Source organism: Suncus etruscus, chromosome 6 (genome assembly GCF_024139225.1).
Source record: "Suncus etruscus isolate mSunEtr1 chromosome 6, mSunEtr1.pri.cur, whole genome shotgun sequence".
In the NCBI taxonomy this organism is placed as follows: Eukaryota; Metazoa; Chordata; class Mammalia; order Eulipotyphla; family Soricidae; genus Suncus; species Suncus etruscus.
The window spans coordinates 66,840,397-66,861,580 of NC_064853.1; the positions used below are offsets into that span (position 1 = coordinate 66,840,397).

Sequence of the window (21,184 nt, forward strand, 5' to 3'; positions counted from 1 at the left end):
CCCACTGTAGCCTAGCCCAGCGCACCTGAAGTTCCCAGGGCTATGCACGTCTGTGTTGATGGAGTTGACAGCGTATTCGGGTCTGTAGGTCCCACACCATACCTGTGGGACACAAGATGCAGGGGCAGGCTTAGGTTCCCACCACGGCTGGCCAGGGCTGTGCCTACCTCTGCACGCCCATGGGGTCTCCTTCCCGGGACAGGACTGAATGAATGGGCCTAGGTTCTTTGCTTCTCCACACTACATGGTATCCCAGCTGCAGGCCTGGCTACCTGGGGTTAGCAAGTTGCCCAGAGGTGACCCCTGGAACTGGCCTCCTGCAATCTTAGTTTTGGAAGGAGCAAAGCGCATACCTGGGCAAAGTTCAAGAAGAAAAGTTGCTTGTGGTTTAGGTCGAGCCCTGGGAGCAGCTTCTCCTCACCGTGTTTTCTGACATAACTCTGATAGGCCTGGAACAGGGTGACATGGGCACAGCATTAATTCACCTGTCACTCACTACAGGATAATTTACCCATGGGGTGGACAGTCTACGCAGTGGTCTCAAACTCAATTTACCTGGGGGCTGCAGGAGGCAAAGTCGGGGTGATCCTTGAGTGCAAAGTCAGTAGTAAGCCTTGAACATTGGGGAGTGTGACCCAAACAACTAAAACAAAACAAAAAAAGATTCCTCTAGGGCAGGGCCACAAAATGTTGTATGGAGGGCTGTTTGTGGCCCTCGGGCCACAAGTTTGAGACCCCTGGTCTACAGGGTGGTATGACAGATAGAAGATGAGTTTATCTTCAGTACTACTCTTTCAGCAGGGAACAGAATTATCATAGTATTGATACATGCCAAGTTGCTGAACACCCCACAGCCAAGCTCCTGGAGTCCTGCAACCCCCAGTTCCATCCCTCGGACCCCCACAGCTTTATCTCCCAGACTTATACCCAGAACACAGCTCTCCTGACTGGCCTCTCTGATAAATAGTCTAATGCAGGGGTCCTCAAACTTTTTAAACAGGAGACCAGTTCACTGTCTTTTAGACCATTGAAGGGCTGGACTACAGTATAGAAAAATTTCTATGCACACTGCACATATCTTATTTTGAAGTAAAGAAAACAAAATGGGAACAAATACAATACTTAAAATGAAGAACCAGTAAAGTTAAATCAACAAACTTAGCAGTATTTCAATGGAAATTATGGGCCTACTTTTGGCAGGCTGTAATTTGAGAACCCCTGCCCTCATTGAGGAGAATCTGAGAGGAGTTGAGTCAGTGAAGGAGGGAGTTGGAGAGTGTGGAGCACTTCCTACACATGGGGGATGAGTCTACTGCTAAGCGGGACAGGCAGCAGTGACAAAAACACCCGGAAGGCCAGATAAATATTGTCAGTGGGCTGCATTTGGCCTGTGGGCTATAGACTCAGAACCCCTGGTCTAATGTCTGTTTTGTTTCATTTTCTATTTTGTTTTGTTTTGGGAACCATATCTGGCAATGCTCAGGGGGTGACTTACTTCTTCCTGCTCTGTGCTTAGTGGTCACTCCTGGTGGTGCTTGGGGGAACTAGACAGTGCTGGGATGGCACTTGGGGGGGCAAAAGTGTCTGCTGTCCTATCACTCCATTTCCAGCAGGCTTTCTTTATTCTGAACATATGAAACAGCTCGTGTGTGTTGTTCTCTTTCCTTCCGAATCACCTCGCTTAGTTCGAACATTCAGCTGCATCAAACTGGCAACTTTTCAAAGTTGGACAGACTCACTCTCCCCTATAACCAAGGGTCAGGGCACCCTGCCAGGGACAGTCTCACTCACCCTGTAGGCCTGGCCGAGACCCCCATTGTCCGCAATGTTCTCTCCAAGCGTGTTGATCCCGTTGAGCTGTGAGGGAGAGAATGATGTTGGGAACCTTCTGTAGGAAGGCCCTGTGCTCAAGGGCCAAATTGCTTCTGAGAAATTCAACCACTCTGTGATCCCAGCCACCTATGCTGCCAAGACAGTCCTCAGGGCATAGTCCTGGGATCCGAGGTGCCACCACTTAAGAGTGTGACTCGGGGCATCCCACCAGATGTTTGGCCTCAGTTGGAAGATAAACACTAGGGGGCAGTCGTGTCCCCACAGTGGCAAGACCCAGGTCTGAGCACACGTACGTGTTGGCCACCAGCCAGGTCCCATGAGAAGTTGCTGTATTGGTCCACTATGCACTGGGACTGCTTCTTGAAGTTGTCAGCCGACTGAGGGCTCCACCAGTCCTGCAGATCCCCGTCTTTGTTGAAGTTCCTACCTGTAGGATGGGTATATGTGAGGCCTGCATAGCCCAGGATCAGGGCCCTGGTAAGCCTCTGATGCGGGGCTGGGAGAAAGTGTTTGCATGCTCCCAGTGATGGCCCAGACAGAGGCTCCTCCCAACTCCTCACTCTCCCCATCATGCTAGTTGCTGGGTGTCTGTGTGTCTATGTCTGTGTATCTATGTGTCTGTGTACTCTGTGTTTTCTGTGTGTCTGTATGCCTATGCATTTTCTCTGTCTGAGTGTTGTCTGTGTATCTGGTGTATGTCTGTATCTCTGTGCTTTTGTGACACACAGATGTATGCAGACACCTAGAAAATGTCCCAGCTCGGGAGGTTTGGCAGGCCCCCAGCCGTCCTCCTCTTTCTCCCCTGAACTCCAGGCCTTCCCTGGGTGCCAGCTCTGATGGCCAGAAGTGGGTTCAGGTGGACTCTTAGGGGTCCTCAGGCTTCCACCCTCCCTCCATACTCCAGGGGGGAGGTGCTTGGGGAGGAAGGCGGGCAGATATCTGGCTTCTGGTTTCCCCTTTGATTCTGGAGGCCAGCTCTTGCCAGGTATGGGGTTTGGGGAGGCCCCATGCGGGAGGCCTTCTCTCAAGCCTGGGGAGTACTGGGAGGCTTGGCAGGCCCCCAGCCATCCCCCTCTTTCTCCCCTGGACTCCAGAACTTCCCTGGGTGCTGGTCCAGGTGGACTCTATAGGGGTCATCAGGCTTTCCCCCTACCTCTCCCTACACTAATGGGAATGTGCTTTGGGAGGTTGGCAGGGGCCGTTGCAGCACTGGTTTATGTTGGGACAGTCACTGGAAATTTTTCTCTTTGGTCTCCTTTTCAAAAACCACGCGGGGGCTGATGCCCCCACGCGTACAATATATAATGATAGTATTATATGCATATAGTTTATATTTGCATAATATCCATTTTGTATTGTGACCTTGATACTGTCCTACAAAGCTCATTTCTAATCTTTTCTGCCTCAGTCCCAACCATTATTTCCCCCATTTACCCATGTAGGTGCAGCTCATGACATGAAGCTCACCACATAGAGTGATGAGTGCAGTTAGAGAAATAACTACACTGAAAACTATCATAACAATGTGAATGAATGAGGGAAATAGAAAGCCTGTCTTGAGTACAGGTGTGGGGGGGTGGGGAGGAGGGAAATCTGGCAATTGGTGGTGGGAATCTTGTACTGGTAAAGGGGGGTGTTCTTTACATGACTGTAATCATACAACTACAATAATATTTGTAATCACAGTGTTTTAAATAAAGATAATTAAAAAAAAAGAAAATGTCCCAGCTCTCCCAACCATAGGGCTCAAACCCTTCTACCCCCCCCCCCCCCGCCACTGAACACACAGGCATTTTTTTGGGGGGGCTCTGTGAACCTTCCCTGCATTCACCCTCCATGGCTCCATGTGCTAAGGTGGGGCCTGGGGCAGGTCTGAGAACAGGCTCTGAGCGGTACCTGCCTCCTGGATTCCAGCCCTGTGTCTCTGGCAGCCAGCTGTTAGCCTCTGCTGCTTCCTCTGAGCCTGGACTTTTGATGGCCATGCTGGATGCCAGAACCAGCACTGAGCCAGCCTCGGGAGTACAGTCATTGGGGATCCTGTCTACTGCCTCCTGAGATCTCACCAAAGCCACATGGGTCTCCCCACATGCCTTGTCTTCACCTCACTCTCCCGCCTCAGTGAGTTCCTGTGTTTGCTTACTTGGTGGTTTGAGGCTGCACACAAATGGAAAGTGCATAGCTCCCTGGCCAGGTCTTTTCTTCATGTTCTGGGCACTTACCATTGTCGTCAAAGCCGTGGGTGATCTCGTGCCCAATGACCATGCCAATGCCTCCATAGTTAAGAGACTTGGGCTGCTGGATGCTAAAGAATGGGGGCTGCAGGATGCCTGCAGGAAAGACTAAGGTGGGGAGAGGTGATTAGTGCTCCCCCAAATAGCCTGTTCCTGCCACTATCTATATTTTTTCTCCCTAGCCTCAGTCTGGCTCTCCCCCCCTCCCTTACACATTCTATGTGCACATATTCTTGCCCTAGGAATTTCTACTGAGCCCACCCATTCTCTGTCTCCCCCACTGACCATGTGTCCTACTGCCCACTGTGTCCTGACCCCCAAACCTTCTCCCTGCACACCTACCAAGAAGGCTACTAACTCAGAGGTCTTAATTTTCGCTCTAAGACTGTAGTCCTGGAAAGTCTGCTGAGCCTCTAGTCCATCCTGTACTGGGTGTTAGAGGGTTGGGTCACACCTGACAGTGCTCAGGGCTTACTCCTGGCTCTATGCTCAGGGGCCCTTATGTGGTGCTGGGGACAGAGTTCAGCTCTGCGGTTGTCTTGCAAGACCAGAACCAGCACTGAGCCAGCCTCTGAAGTAGTCATTGGGGATCTTGTCTACTGCCTCCTGTGATCTTACCATGGCAAGACCAGCTGTTCTAGCTCTCCAGGACTCAGCATTTTTCTGCCCTTTTTTTTTTTAAATGAAGGTACCGTGAATGACAAAGTTTTTCATATAGAGTCTCAGTCACTGGTCCCCCCACCAGAGTCTCCAGGTTCCCTCCTGCAACCGCCCTGTCTCTATCACAGACACACTTTCCTATTTTCAGGTTCAGTTGCTGTCATTTGCTTACAGTACAAATGTATCAACCTGGGGTGAGATCTAGAAATGTGCCACAAGTTCCCTGTGATCAAGGTCCCTGATCCCTATTTCTGCTATCTTCTGCCCCATCTTACTTTCTCCCCTCATTTCCTTAGTCCTGTTATTACAAATGTCACAAACAAGTGAGCTCTCAGTATTTGCCCTTGTCCTCTGCATCCCTTCCTTCCTTCCTTCCTTCCTTCCTTCCTTCCTTCCTTCCTTCCTTCCTTCCTTCCTTCCTTCCTTCCTTCCTTCCTTCCTTGTTTGTTTGTTTGTTTTTGGGCCACACCCGGCTCGAGGGACCATATGAGACACGGGGATTTGAAGCAACCACCTTTGGTCCTGGGACAGCTGCTTGCAAGGCAAACATCACTGTGCTATCTCTCCGACCCCACATCCTTTTCTTAAATCTAGACAACAATCTTTCATCCATGTCACATGCCACGCATTGGGCCCTGCCAGGCAGGACTCAGGGATGCGTGTGTGGGACTCTGACCTTAACCTCTGTGAGTAGGACTCAGGGACACGTGGAACTCTGACCTTACAACTCTGTGAGCCAGGAGCCCATAGAAGCACATGCTCCAGCCCTGGGATGCTGCTGAAGTCAATACCCACTTAACTGATCATGAGGCTCTAGGAGGGAATATTCATCACACAGAGGTGACTTCGAGACTGGGCAAGGAAAGTGTTTGCCAGGTCTTGGGAATAAAAATCTAGACAGTTTCTCCCAACATTCCAAATGAGCAAAATCAGGAAGATACCAGAACCTGGAATTCGAAGAATTCCGATGAGAACCAAGCCTCACGTGTAACTCCCTGAGCCATCAACAGTGTGTTGAAAACTTATTTTTAGCTCCAAGTATAAGAGTGACATGCAGTGCTGCAGGCACTAAAGAGAGCTTCATCTCCCACACTATGTACTTAGCTGCGAGTTGCCCATTATATAAAATGCTCTTATGAAACGTGCTCTCAGGTGTAAACATTAACTGAAAAGAACCTGCTGCTTTAATGATGCCCGGAGAGGTCTCCCTCCGGCAGCTGATAAAGTTTTTATGGCTCCTATGAGTTTTCAAGTCCAGCTCTGCAAATGGTATTGACTACCTTCTGTCAGCAAAATTTGGGGCCAGGATTTTCCTCTTAACCTATTGCTGTTACTACAGAACCTCACAACTCTTGATAATCACCAGCTGCTTAGTTGCACATTTTTCATGTTCAACACTGTCAACAAGTTAATTAACTACCAAGCCACTGGGTGTGACACACTCCCATTCTGCGCTCTCTCCCCCACCACTTTTAAGACTGCAGACAAATTCTTTTCAGCATCTTTGATTTAAGTTTAAACTTGCAAAATCAGGTAAAAATCAGACAGTCTTTTGGTGGGGAGAAAAACCAAACAAAACAGTGAAACCTTTTTATGTTAAGTAGAGTTTCAACCTGTTTGAAATCATACTTTGATTTCTCAGTCTGAAAGAAAGAAGTGAGGTATTTTTAGGTCATTTAACTTTCCTAGGGTGTTCCAAGACCACCTGGGTGAGTTAAACTGGAAGAATAGCTGCATTTTCCAATAACCAGGAACAAAAGAAAGCAGGGGTAGCATTTCCATCTTGCTTCCTTAAACAAGGCTAATTTAATAGGATGACTGAACATTGCTAGACCTGAGAAACCCCTCCAAAAGTCCCAGATCAGCTCCCCAAATGGAGGGCAGGAGCCGAGGGCTCTGGGGACCAGGGAAAGCTGTCTGTGTTGTCTCCTCCTGGAAACAGACTCACATGTTGATGTGAATTTGGAATTAGGACACTGGCATCTGCGTGCTAACACAAAAATGGGTGGGACTGGAATGAAAACAGAAATAAGAACCATGAAGGGTCACTATGTTCTTCATCTGAGACCAAACAGCTTTATTTGCCATAAAAAAAAAATCAATCTCAGGAGAGTTTGGACATGAGCTCACTGAGGTGGGAGAGGGGAGGGTGGCCCACATGGCTCTTGCACTGTCACTCTGTGTGAACTCAAAATCTGTAATTCATGGGACTCTGCACAAGATGGCAAAGCCACATGCACATGCGTGTATACACAGCACACACAGACTTACTCAAGCATATGCGCATGGGTGCACATATACACATGCACACAGGCATGTACACACAATTGTGTCCCTAAATTGGGAAGGAAAGGGGAAAGGGCACACCATGGTTTTCAGTTAGGACAACCCCCAGGTGGAAGGAGAGAGCAACACAGCTCAGTCCCAGCATGACACCCCTGCATGTCTGTCATTCCCAGAGGAGCTGTAATGAGAGCGACCGGGGCTCTGGGCAGCATGAATTCTCATCACCCCATTACCGGAGAGGTAGGAGATGCTCTTTCACAGATAGTTCTCATCTGTTTACTTACAACAGCCCAGATCAGGGAGGTCAGAGGGCAGAGGATGTACAACAAGCACAGGAGAGATGGGTCCTTCGCTAAAGGAACAGGAAGGCCCCGGGAGCTCAACAGGCAGTGCATGATTCTGGGGTCTTTCTGGTGGAGGGTCAGCAGGTCTGGGAGAGTCTGGAGGCCTGGCAAGCTGAAAAAGACCTTCTGTCCAGAGGTCACCCTAATATAGACCCAAGCACCGCCCTTTGGCTGGAATTCCAGGAAAGCCAATCACGTGGCTTAATGAGTCTAGAATGCACTACAGCTGTACAGACACATTGAGCTGTGGAGAGTGTCTCCAAGGCGGTGACCCCTCCACCCCCAAGGCCTTGCTCGGCTCCAAGTGGGTCTTCAGCTCTAGCTGTGCTTGGGTAATCATTTCACATGCTGAAAAATGCAAACTTACAATGATTTTGACCCTGGTTTATTATTAGTGGGTCACAGAAAGTCACTTTCTGGTGACCAGACATGACTCAATTGCATCTCCTGTGCCCACACAGAGGTGACCAGATAAATTGTGCAAAGTTACCAGAAGCAAGCTCTGGTGCAGTCTCAGCTCTTCTGGGCTCCAATAATTGGGAAAGGCAAAGCAAATGTGAAAGTGGACCATTTTTTTCTAACCAATGGTGATAAGACTTGGAGGCTTTCTGACATTTCCCCATTCACTGGTCAGAGATTGGGATCTGGAACTCGGCAGATAGAGAACGAGATAGCATTGCTAGGGGGCTCTCTCTTGACTCTGGCCACACTTACAAAAGCAGGGCTGGGTGAGGTGAGGTCCTGCTTGAACACAACAGTGCAGTGTTGGAGCCTCTCTATGGATTCAAACTCAGGAGCAGGACTGAAGCCTGAGGACAGTAGGGAGGGCACTCATCTTGCATGCAACCAACCTGGGTTCAATCCCCTGCATCCCATATGGTACCCCAAACACTGCCAGGAGCAGTCCCTGAGTGCTGAGCCAGGACTAACCCACATTGCCAGCATGGATCTCCTCCCTCCAAATCCATGCAGTGGGGTAGGGAACCACACAGGTCCCTCTATAAGATTCATTTGTTTTGGTGATGGAGGGTACACCTGTCAGTGTTCAGGGCTTACTCCTGACTCTGCACTCAGAGATTACTCCTGGTGGGCTTGAGGGGCCATATTGAATGCCAGGAATCAAACCTAAGTCAGCGTGTGCAAGGCAAGTAACCTTCCTGTTATACTATCACTTTGAATTCTTAAGAGAATTCTTTTTTTTTTTTTTTTTGGTTTTTGGGCCACACCCATTTGACGCTCAGGGGTTACTCCTGGTTATGTGCTCAGAAATTGCCCCTGGCTTGGGGGGACCATATGGGATGCCGGGGGATTGAACCACTGTCCATCCTATGCTAGTGCTTGCAAGGCAGACACCTTACCTCTAGCGCCACCTTCCCGGCCCCAGAGAATTCATAAGAGACTTAAAGATGTCAAGTTTGTCAGGCCAGGAAGAGGGGGAAAAAAAACCCTCTTCTATTAGTCACTACTTTGGACTAACATTCAATTCACACAGACATTTATTCCTGCATATAGTTCTCTTGTATTATTACTCAAGGACATATTACTTTTGGGATTAAAAATGTTCAGATAGTTTCATTATGAGTCAGCCAGCACCACTGACTTTTTGGCTTTCAGAGCCTCTGGACTTTTCCAGAGAAAATTTGGAGCTGGGGTCTCCAGCCGAACCACCCGAGTGTTCCAGCAGAGCTACTGAGTCAGGAAAACGGGGTCTCTGGAAAGTTGGTTCTTGGATGCTTCAAGCTTATTAAGAAATAAATGCCTACCAGGCAGACAATGCAACAAAACTTCACACACACATACAGAGAGAGAGAGAGAGAGAGAGAGAGAGAGAGAGAGAGAGAGAGAGAGAGAGAGAGAGAGAGAGAGAGAGAGAGCAGGCTTTAAAAAGAGGTTTAGTGTGGAGTTAGGTTACTTAGACACAAGTTAAACCTTTCAGCTACGAGTGAAAACGCAGTGATGGAAAACAACTTAGTATGATTTGAAGTCATTATAAACTAGGCATGACAGTGAAGAGAGTAACAAAACACATTTACTTCAAGAAATATATACATTAAATCGATAATTCGATCTCCCTGTATTTCACATGGAATAAGATCAGGAGATCACATAACTCACTGCAGACTGGCACCAGGACGGGTTGGGTATCTTAGACAAATCTTACCTATTTGGTTTCGTCCCGAGGAGTAAAAGGCATTGACCACAGCTGCCCCGCTAATCCACCTGGAAGAAACAGAAGGTTGTTATCTGGGAGCTGATGGTCTGACCTATTCTGCCTGCCTACCTCCAGCATCATTACTCCCCTGGAGGAATGGAAACTTGTGTGTAAAATCTACATTGTCCACACATTGGAGTCAGCTCCTTGGGTGAGCTGGCTCAAGGAAAAAGTGTGTCTGATCCCTGGAAAACCAGAATTGAACCAGCTAAGTGCTCTGCTATTGCAACAGCAAGACTTGCTCGAAGCTGCTGAGGTCACAAAACCAGCAAAAGTGTCTCTTTGGGCATCAACAGGATTCAGGGGCACTGAAATATCTTGGTTCTCTCTCTCTCTCTCTCTCTCTCTCTCTGCTACATGCAGCAATGCTCAAGGCTTTCTCCTGGCTCTGTACTCAGGCATCACTCCTGTGGGCTTGGGACAATCATATTGGTGCTGGGGATCAAACTGGGTCAAGGCTGTGTGCAAGGCCAGTGAGCTCCCTCCATCCTCTCTCTGTCCCTCCCCTGCTTTCTCTTTCTGACCTGAGTCACAATGTCAACCATACTGGAACAAGTCCCCAGGACACTTGAGGGAAGCCCTGGTCATTTCAGATCCAAGTACAGCTGAAATACTCAGGCTGCTTCCTGCTAGGGTGTGACATTGGGAACTTTTCACATACAAGAATATTGGAAAGGGAGTTGCAAATAGCTCATGGCCACTGGTTGATGACACCCTGCACTGCTTAGGCATGTGCAGTGATTCAGGCTCTTCTTGTGAGGGTCCCAGATGACCCAACACTACATGTGACTCCTAGAATGGGGTCCAGGCCTCTGCTGACTCTCAATACTACCCCAAGAACTGGGGGTACCTGGGGTGTCCTTGCAGGTGCTACTTACTCAGCATGTGTCTATGGGATAGACAGAATCTGTCCTAGGAGTATAAAGACCTTGCAAGAGAGACATACCCAGGGCCAGAGTGACAGCAAAGAGGGGAGGACACTTGCCTGGCATGTGACTTACCTGGTTTCCACTCTGTCATCCCAGAGTCACCTGAGCCTGGCAGGAATAACTCCTGAGTGCAGAGCCAGGAATAACCCCTGAGCACTGCCCAAAATCAAACCAAAACAAGTGATCCTTCTCCACCGAGTCCTGTCAGAGCACTGGCCATTGGCTACTCCTGTCCCCAAGTGTCTGTTCTGGGACCTGCAGAGCTCAAGGTGACTGGTATCTATGTGTAGGGTTCCCTAATTCCATCTCTCCACCTGCCTTCAACCTGAAAATTCACTGTTCCCGTCGGTTACTGCCTAGCCACCCTCACCAGCTGCCAGTACTACCTATCTCTAAGCTATTCACACTTAGGGAGCACTTTGCCCAAGGGGGCACGGAGGATTCATAAGCTTTAGGGTCTGGTCTCTGTATCCCCCTTCTAGATGTCATAAAAGATCTCTTAAGGCCAGAGGTAACGATAACTACTGTAAGCACTGACTCAGTACACACACAATCATCAAAGTGGGGCATTCAGCTGTCCACACAGGGCACTCACAGCCATCCATAAGGGATACATACAGACACTCATATGGCAGAGTGAATAGGCACTGTTGGCCAGGTCATTTAATGGCATTGTTGAGACTCAGACTCTTGTGGTGGAACTGCCAGTGTCCAAGTACAGGACAGGACCACTGAGCCCCAGAGCCCCAGAACCCGGACTGTCTCTGTCCCCCAAATATGGACACACATACTCATCCTTATCCACTCTTTCCCGTAGCTTCTTCAATAGCCTGTTTTGGCTGAACTTCAAATTTTGCATGATGTTCTCAAAGTATTCATCTTCCTTGTAGTTCAGCTACATTAGAGAGATTGGGGTCAGCACAGTGCCCAAAAGGGTCCTGTCACCTACCTTCTCCACCCACACAGCTGACAGCATGAAGGGGCAATGCCCACCCGCAAGCCCCAGGTTATCACAGCTGTGGGTGGTTCCTGCAGTTGGTCACCTTGGGAACCCCACACCATAGGGTGTGGACATGAAGTCATGGGGAGACATACAGTCAGGGGTGACATAGAGTGCCAGGGACAGAAGATCATGGGAGACCAGGAGGAGTGTGAGAGTATATGTGTGTGTGAGTGCAGATCAGAGGATACAAGTGTGAATGTGGTTGTTAGTGTGTATAAGTGTGGAGGTGCACATGAAAGGGTAAGTGTGAAAGTGTGAACAAGTGTGTGAGAGTTTGGACGAGAGCATCAATGAGAGTGTGTGAGTCTGAATGACTCTCATCATGTGGATGACAATATACGAAAGTGTATATGATTGTGTAATGTGGATGTGTCTGAGTGTGGAGTGTGGACAGTGTGCGAATGTGAGAATATGAGTGAGTGTGAGAATGTGTGTTAGATGAGTGTATATGTGAGTGCAAAAGTGTGTGTGAATAAGTGCATATAGAAGAGTTGTGAGTGTGGGAATGAATGTGAGGAGAATGAGTGTATATGAGTGCATATGTGAGTTTATGTATTATCAGTATATATGTTTATGTGTGAGAATGTGTCAGTGTGAGAAGGAGGTTTGCTTTTGTGTGTGCGTGTGTGTTTTTTTTTTTTGGGGGGGGGAGTCACACCTAGCAGTACTAAGGGGTAACTCCAAGCTTTGCATTCAGGGATCACTCCTGGTAGGCTCAGGGGACCATATGAGACGCTAAGGATTGAACTCGGGCTGGCTGTGTGCAAGGCAAACACTTCCCCCATTGAGAATGTATGTGAGTTTGTGTGAGTGTGAGTGCATCAACTATTAGCCATTGGAACCAGGCAGTGATAGCCAGCTCAGGTCTAAGCTGTAGCAAAAATGGCCTGGGTTTGCAGGCGAGACACATCATTCCCCCCCCCCCCTCGCCCCGCATGACAGCCCAGCCTGTAGGCAAGACTCACGTCGAGGTACTCCTTATTGAGCTTGTCATTGTCGGAGATGATTTCATTAGGGTAGCCGATCCTTTCTCTGATGGCCAATGCCTGAGAGGGCAATATTGGCCATGAGTGACTGTGGGGCTCAGCCAGGTTTCCTGTCCCCTCAGTGGTCGGCATCAGGGTTCCAAAGCACACACAAACACACCCTCACAGACATACAAATATACAGACTCTCCCACAGATACACACAAACCACTCTCACACACAAACACACCCTCACACATGTACAAATACAGACTCACACATGGATATACACAATTCACTCACACATTTACATTCTCACACACAGACTCTCACAAGTACACTTTCACACACAAACACACACATGATTCATTCATACACACAGACATATTCATACACTACACTCTCACTTGCTAAATTCCACCCAGGGAATAATAATCTAAAATCATCCATTGGCTTCAAGGAACTGAACAATGTTTGAGAGGGTGACGGTCCAGCGCAAAATAAGGGGACACCCTAGGCCCTTCAAGGCTCTCTCCCAGCAAGGCTCTGTTAGAACTGAAGGAGCTTTTCTTCCCTTTCTATTCTCCTCCCTCTCTCCCTTCCTCCCTCCCTCCCTCCCTCCCGCCCTTCTTTCCTCCCTCCTTCCACCCCTTCCTTCTCTTTCATTCCATCTTGCCCTGGACATGGCCATTTGCTTGTCACACCTCCTGCCCTGGTAAGCACTGCTTATGAGAATCCCAAGCTGCTCCAGCTCTCTGGAGATGTCAAGAACAGACATCACAGAGGTCCCTTACTCTTTTCGGAGTCACAGTTCTGAGCATATCATGAGCCCCAAGATTGGCAAGGGAGGTAGTTGGAAGCTACATGTACCAAACACTACAGACTTGATAGAAAACCACAGTGCCACAAACTTTAAAACAGACACATCATGTGAGTAAGAGCCATCCAGAACACATTTCTTTCTCGCCCTGTTCTTGACTGGGTGCCTCCCCTTTGCTCCAACAAAAGTTTGGTTCTTTTATTACTCCTTAGGGTCAGGGCAAGGGCAAAATAAACTTCAGCTGGAAACAAATATTTAAAATGAGGGGTATTTGGGGAATTGGTAAAAGCTTTATAATTATTTGTTATAAAAGGAGGAAATAAGGGAGGGAGAAAAAAAGGAGGAAATATGAACCACTGGGATGGGTTTTTATTTATTCGTAAAATTCTGAAGTCTTCCTTTTTGACTTTTTTTTTTTTTTTTTTTTTTTTTTGGTTTTTGGTTTTTGGTTTTTGGGTTACACCCGTCAGCGCTCAGGGGTTACTCCTGGCTCTACGCTCAGAAATTGCTCCTGGCAGGCTCGGGGGACCATATGGGATGCCAGGATTCAAACCACTGTCATTCTGCATGCAAGGCAAATGCCTTAGCTCCACGCTATCTCTCTGGCCCCCCTTTTTGACTTTTTAAACAAAGGAAAATTGGACATCTTTCCTTTTTTTGGGGGGTGGGGTCACCCCTGCAGTACCTGGATCGCTCTTAGTGCTGGGGGTTAACCTGGGTTGGCTGAGTACTCAGCCAGTGCCTTCCTCTTATTCTAGCTCTGCAGGGAAAGTCTTTCCCAGTTTGAAAATGACTGAGGTGAGTTGGAGGTGGTGCTCCTACATAAAGGGGAAAAAATGAACTATAAATAGAGGTAGGAGGGCTGAAAATCTGAGGACAGAATCCCTGTGCGTGGACCAGGATTGTGTCCGAGAGAGATGCTGCCATTCTGTACCACTCCCAAGACCAACTTTTCTGAACTGCCCGAAAGTCCATCCATTCCTGTGAAGTTTCGCCCTTGAGACCTGAGCCCACCCACACTCACCTTCTCCTCTGCTTTCTTCTTGGTCTCTGTATCCATCCAGGTGAGGTCATCGAGAGTCTGGACAAAAACTTCCCGTATCTGTGCGATCAAATCCTCAACCTCCAGTCGGGAGAGAGACAAAATTACTATCTGTGATACATTTATAGACCTGAGCAGGCAGAGCGTCGGTGGGTGACAACATACATGAATCAATGAAATTGGGTCTCAGTTGCTGGGGCAAGGCCACTCACAGAGCGTTCTATTCTATAGCTACATTGCTGCTATGTGTGTGTGTGTGGGGGGGGTAACTAAGGGGCAATAGAGACACTGATATAAAACCTTAGAATGTAGAGGCTATGCTAGCAGAAATCAAAGATGAGAACTCAAGCCACAGGCCATGAGTGCTGATTAACATCAAATGGCATTTCCAAGAATTCTTTGCCCCAGTCTTTAGGGGCTGTGGGGCTTATCTCAATGTCCAACAAAGTGGAGCTCCTGCTTCAGCTTCACAAAGACCATGGTTCCTCACTGGGCTTATTTCAAGGTTGCTCTTTGGGGGAGCTTTCAAGCAAGGTTGGTGGGTCCTAGGACCAACTGAGTTATACAGTACGCTCTGGGGGCCAAGGATGTGGTAGTATGCAGGCCCTGCTGGGCTTGGGGATACCCAGGCTATATATAAGGAGTGCCAGGGGCCACAGATAAAATTTGTGCATGCAAGACCTGAGCTTCCTTTCTGATCCCACTTTCTACTTTTGTTTTGGGCCATCCCCAGTAATGCTCAGGGATTGCTCCTGGCTCTAGTCCCAGGAATCACTCTTGGCTGTGCTTGGGGGAAGGGTACAGCATGCAGAAATTCAAACCTAGGTTAGCTGCATGCGAGGCAAGCACCCTACTTGCTGTACTACTAATTCCTAGTGCATTTGGTCAATGTTCCCTTCACAAGGCACAACTGGTTTCAGACTCAGCAGTATTATGGCAAAAAAGCAGTGCCAGGGGTCCAGGGTGGCAGTACAGCTGGGCCCAAGAGTGTAGAGGCTACTAGCATGGCATTTGTTCGGTGGGATGCAGATGGGGACGTTACCGCGTGTTTACTCTCTCCAGCGAAAGCCTCCTCCACGTACAGCCGTCCCACCACGTTCTCCATAATCCCATTGACGTAGTTGGCACAGCGCCGCCAAGCTGCAATCTCTGAGGTGGTGCCATACAAGGCCTGGGGGTAAGCAGAGGAGAGTGGCAGGTATAACTCCAGGCCTCTTGTCCTGTCTCTCCTTGCCAGCGCAATCCTGTTCCCTCTCAAGAATTAGGGAGAACTTGGGCCCCTGCCCATTAATCTCCTTCTAGAAGACTTTAGAAAATAACAGTCAGAGGCAGCCCCATGAAATACCCATGATAACAATGAAGAAAGGCCCAAGAAGGAAATTGGGGTGACAGCTAAGTGCTGCAAAAGTCCCTGATCTAGGTTTGGGCCCAGCTCCCCACAGGGTCTGTGGGGAGATGGTTAAATACTCGCCAGGCTGTGTCAGGCGAGGGGAGCCTATCCGAGCCTGTCCTCACTGTCTCGGAGTTGGATGTTATTTGAGTCTCTCAGATGGACAGACACTGCCCTCAAGCCTTTGCCTAGACACTGGCTGGTCCCTTATGGGAATTCCTCCTTCCAAACCCCTCCTACTGTGCCCTTCACTACAGGAGAAACACAGCAGCTAAAAGCATCCTGAGCAGTAAATGAGGCTGCCAAAGGCTTCATGGTTCTTTCTTTTCTTTTCTTTCTTTTTTTTTTTATGTCCTTGGGCGCTCAAAAGTATACACCAGAGCACTAGGGTCTGCCTGACTGCCTGTCTGCCTGCCTACCTGCCTGCCTGCCTGCTTGTCTGCCTGCCGGCCTGTCTGTCTGCCTAACTACTTTGTCTGCCTGCCTGTCTGCCCGGCTGTCTGTCTGTCTGTTTACTTATCTGTTTGCCTACCTGCCTGCCTGCCTGCCTGGTCAGCAATGGGATGTCACTGACACCAATGGTCCTGCAATTACTTTCAATATTACCACAAACCAAGCTGCGATCTCCTTGGAACTGAACAAGGGATCAGCCCCCTCATCCCAGAGCCATGCCAGTTACAGCTGACACCAAGGCTGACTAGCAGGGCTGATCACGTCAGGCCACCACAGATGACCACCATGATGCCCATCACAGAAGCTCACCACAGCAACAACCACAGTAACTCCATAGCGCCCACTAGGGGAGGCCACCATGGTGCCATGACACAGAGGCACAGCCCTGTGGCACTGATGGCCTAATCATGGACTAAGTGGCCGGCTGTGGGCATCTGCCTCTGGCCATGCTGGCTGCTTTCTCACCTGCCCCGTCCATCTCTGACCATGCTGAGGGAGACAGAAGTTCATCTCACCTTGCGGAAAGAATTGCGGGACTCCTTGTAGTTTCGGCTGAGGCTACTGACTAGGTCCATAATAAAGCGCCAGGACATCAAGTTCTGAAGATCCCTATAGGAGACACCCCACAGACAGTAGAGGATATGGGGCCCAGGACATCCTAAGGGCATTCACATCTTCTCTGAGCCCTGGGACTTCCGCTACCCACCTGGGAGAGTACTTGCTGAGGATAACCTTGAGTTCAACTAAATAGTTCGGAGCATAGACAATTACATGCTCTTCATTTGGAACACTGATGTTCACGGTCCCCATTATTTCATTGGTGAAGTTGGACCAGCTGAATGGCTGGAAAAAAAGTAGCACAAAACAATTAGTTGGGATGGATTTCTTTCTTGACAACAGGGGCACAAGGGTTGCAGGGGCATTGCTTTCTATCCAGCACAGCATTCTTCACTGGCATTTACTATATGTCTTCCTCCATGCTTCCCACCAATGTTTGAATATAGATCAATATTCAATAATCAAATCTATTGAATAGCAAGAATGGCATATCAATAAAAGTAACCATGAAAAGACAAAGCAAAGCTGTAAGATTAGGGAACACACAGCCAGAAATCAGGTATCTGATAGATTCTTGGTCTGAGTGTGGGTAAAGAAAGAAAAGGACATGACAGTGTGTGAGGTCATGAAACCTCTTCTGACTGCATGAGGTTGGTCCTCACAGTAGAGGTCAGTGATCCTCCTTCTGTGGTGGAGTTGTGGAGATTCAGTGGTTGTTCAAGACACTGGGGAGGGGGGAGGAGTGGTGGATGGGAAAGTGACTTTGTGACTTGCTGATTTGTGACTTGCTGAAAAGCACATTTCAGCCTTGGAGAATGTTGGAAAGTGCCAAGGTCTGAGGCATCAGGATGGATGTGTGTGTCCAACCCTGGTCACCTCCTCTGTAGGAATCACTAGGGGCCTTTTCCTTGTTTGTCTCTGTACCTTCCAAGTAATGCTTGGCATGGCCTACGAGCATGGCCAGTGAATCCTGGTAAACTAGTCTGGACAGGTCAGTGCCTGAATCACACAATGCAGGGCTGCTGGGGGAAACCAGAGTCACACCTGGGGGTGCTCTGGGACCATGGGGTTTTGGGATCAAAGTGGGATCCCTGTACCCAGAGCCCTAGGTCACTTCCCTGGCCCCTTTTTGATTTCCTCTTAAAATTTACTTAGCACTGATTATCCTAATGGATTTGTTGTGAGCAACTCCCTTAAAACATGCTGGGCTTGAAAAGTACTGTTCAGGCAACACAGCAAGGGGTGCTGCCATGGATGAGTCACAGATGAGCTGTGGATAGGCTGTGGATGGGCCTGGATGGAAAATGGATGGGATATGCATGGGATATGGATGGACCATGGTTGTGGATAGGTCATAGATTGGATATGGATGGGCCATGCGTGGACCAGAGATAGTGGTGATGGGAGACAATACCTTCCTTTCTGGAGTAAAGAAAGCATAAGAAGCCTCCAGTGTTTCCTCATTTCACCAGCCATGTTCACTGGCACAGCCTGACCTCTCAGGAGACATGCAAAATTTTTATAGCTGTAGCTATATCTGACATTATGCTGAGCTCTCTTGAAAGAACCTTCACCTTTGATATTTCACTTAACTAGAATGATTGAAAACCTTTATCCCATGTCTCTTAAGGAAACCAACAAATGGTATCTATATTGATTTTGAAGTTGGATTTATCTCAATAAACAAACAACTGAATCATAATAAACTGGAACTGAGGTTATACCCTTGGAACCTATATCAAGAGGGTATCTGGCTGGCAACTCACCTTCCCGCCAATCTCCAGAGAGAAGTTATTCTGAATTTGGGCTAATGTCATTTTGTTATAAAGGAGCATCGGATCATTCCGGTCTTCAGCTTTGGTGGTAGCCTGTAGATTTAATTGTTGATTGTTATTTCAGAGTTAAGAATTCTCTAGAAAGTCACCATTGCAAGACAGGAAATGGCATCTGCAGCACAGAATGAAGGCATATTTGGGACGTGGGATCCATTTTGCCATTTCAAAAGGAAAAGTTGAGTTTGGAGTCACTGTAATAGTGATAGGGATTTGGAACCCTGTCAAGGCTATGTTTTCTTGAGAGTCTTTTCGGACACTTTGAGAAGCCCCTATCACAGAGGCCACAGCCTGAACCTTCAACAGCTGAAGGTCAGTGTATTTGTCTGTGGCTGAATCTGAACACTGTCACCTCCAACTTCACCCTCAAATATCCTCTCCCCCATTTAGTGCCCTGTTAAAGTTCTGTCTCTGTTGAGCAGCTTCCCAACTCTGCAACCCTCACCCAAAGCAGCAACTCTTTCTTCTTTTTTTGGGGGGGGCTTTTGGGTCACACCTGGCTGTGCTCAGGGGTTACTCCTGGCTCTGCATTCATAAATAACTCCTGACAGGCACGGTGAACCACATGGGGTGCTGGGATTTGTACCGCTGCCTGTACTGGATTGGCTGCGTGCAAAGCAAATGCCTTACTGCTGTACTATCTCTCCGGCCAGAGAGCAGCATCACTTGTCTTCACTGGGCCCACAGAGCAACTTGCCATGACAGTCCTGCCTGGTGGCTGCTGTGGCAGAAACACATGCAGATAGGAAAAACTGAGACAGGGGGCCGCAGGGACAGGGCTCAGCTCCCATAACAGCCAACCTGATATCACAGCAGTCAGATTGAGAAATAAGACATGGATGAGATCATATCTTGGGGAAAAGGGGGACAGTGCCACATCCCTTTCCTTGTCCTGCTTTCTGACCCATCTCTGGCACCCCAGCTGTGCTGCTTTGCTTCTAGCCAGGTCCTTGGCTGCCAGCTGCCCCAGAAAGGCCAACACTGGCCTGGGGTCCCCAGACTGAGGGTGACTGATCTTGTGGATCAGCTAGGACCCAGAGTAGCATGCAGGGTAAGGTTTGCAGGCAGTGCCTGCCATGTAATTGGTAAGACTGGCTGTGGTTTTACATGCTCTATCTACCATGCAGTCTACAACCTATATGCTGCATAGATGCGTTCATAAACGCATGGTGCTGCATGGACTAATTCAAAGACATGGGCATGGACCCTGGGTGCTTCAAAGACTAAATTCATAGACCAGGGGTGCTGCATAGATGGAGTTCATGAACCCAGTTGCTGCACAGATAGAGTTCATAGACCCGGATGTTGCATAGACAGAATTCATGGGCCCTGACATGTGAGTCAGGTGAGTAATAAGTACCTAAGGCTTCCAGGATCCCTGAAAACTCAGGGAAATGCAAAAAATCTCATCTTGGCTTGGTCCCGATCCTGCTCCCTGTGCACAGCTGCTTGCTGAGCTCAGGGTATGTCTCAGCTCAGACCCTGTGTTGGCCCTCCCTCAACTGGGGCAATAAAATGTGGCTTGCATGTGGGAGCAAGCCAGCATGATTAGACTGTGACCGAACCAGTGTGACAGGAGCGCCTGGGCCAAAAGCCCCTTCGGCAAAGAAGAGTGTTGGTTTAATATTTGTCCATCTGTGTCTCCCAGGTTAAGGAATTTGACTGTTTGCCAAACTTCATTAAGGGTTTCAAAGTTCTTTCCAACAGGTCATACCTGTGGAGAGGTGTGACAGTCCAGAAGGACAGATTCATGGACCCACAAACACACAATAAAGAAGGAGAGGGGCAAGAGCACTGCTCCGAGAAGCAAGAAATGCAGCTTACATTGGCAATCTCTTTTTCCAGCTCCATCACTTTATTCATCTCCATAGTGATCTCTGTCTCATTGATGGGCAGTTTTCTTTCTGTCCGGATCAATTTGGCCACGGAAACCATAAAGTCCACATATGCTGTGCAAGCCTGTGAGGGATAAGCAAACAGTGTAATGGCTAGACACCTCAGAAATAGTCAGCGTGGTGCTTTAGCTTGAACTCGGTTTTCATTTATTATTCATATTTGCCAACCCCTGAAGCACAGTGAACTGCAAATTCTTCCCAGGATCCAAAGAGAAAAGACCTTACACAGAGCCTTAGAACACAAAGTGTCTTTGAATTCCAACAAGTGAAGGCTCATTTGCAAAGTATTGGGTAGGTGAGAACGACTGGGCTAAGGAGACTTCATTCTGCCTTTGTGAGAACACAGTTGCAGAAACAGCTAGCAAACTATAACTCATCAATTTTACTGGAGCACTGATAATAAATTGCTTTAAAAAATGTCCTTTACTGAGACTTTTCTCTGCTTGGACCTATCAACTATTTATGAGCCCAGAATCACAACTCATATATTGTTCGGATATTTTATGCCTTTCTCCTCTGGACAAACAGTAATTTTTTTTAATGAGACCATGTTCTCCTGTGTTCGTCCAACATAAACTTGTGGATTTTAATCAGTTTTGCAGCTGCTTCCTAAGAGAAAGTAATTCTACTGTCAGACATAGATTTGAAATTCGACTTTCTTTTATGAACTCAGTCTTTCTTATCTTCTGTGAGGCAACCTATAAAACGGTTTGGTTATCGGCCTTTGAGGA

General features: G+C 48.2%; 1 protein-coding gene across 1 annotated transcript in view; it reads right to left on the reverse strand.

Moving 5' to 3' along the window:
* MME (membrane metalloendopeptidase) overlaps nucleotides 1–21,184 on the reverse strand; it is a 40,752-nt gene that overhangs the window by 2,674 nt on the left and 16,894 nt on the right. The window contains exons 9-22 of the mRNA XM_049775226.1: nucleotides 20,383–20,517; nucleotides 18,493–18,594; nucleotides 16,875–17,011; nucleotides 16,684–16,777; nucleotides 15,368–15,496; nucleotides 14,308–14,406; nucleotides 12,464–12,544; nucleotides 11,287–11,390; nucleotides 9,516–9,574; nucleotides 4,053–4,172; nucleotides 2,127–2,260; nucleotides 1,792–1,857; nucleotides 354–449; nucleotides 26–102 (exon numbers count right to left, since the gene is read on the reverse strand). Coding sequence (XP_049631183.1) covers nucleotides 26–102; nucleotides 354–449; nucleotides 1,792–1,857; nucleotides 2,127–2,260; nucleotides 4,053–4,172; nucleotides 9,516–9,574; nucleotides 11,287–11,390; nucleotides 12,464–12,544; nucleotides 14,308–14,406; nucleotides 15,368–15,496; nucleotides 16,684–16,777; nucleotides 16,875–17,011; nucleotides 18,493–18,594; nucleotides 20,383–20,517 — 1,433 coding nt within the window. The remainder of the gene's footprint in view (nucleotides 1–25; nucleotides 103–353; nucleotides 450–1,791; nucleotides 1,858–2,126; nucleotides 2,261–4,052; nucleotides 4,173–9,515; nucleotides 9,575–11,286; nucleotides 11,391–12,463; nucleotides 12,545–14,307; nucleotides 14,407–15,367; nucleotides 15,497–16,683; nucleotides 16,778–16,874; nucleotides 17,012–18,492; nucleotides 18,595–20,382; nucleotides 20,518–21,184) is intronic.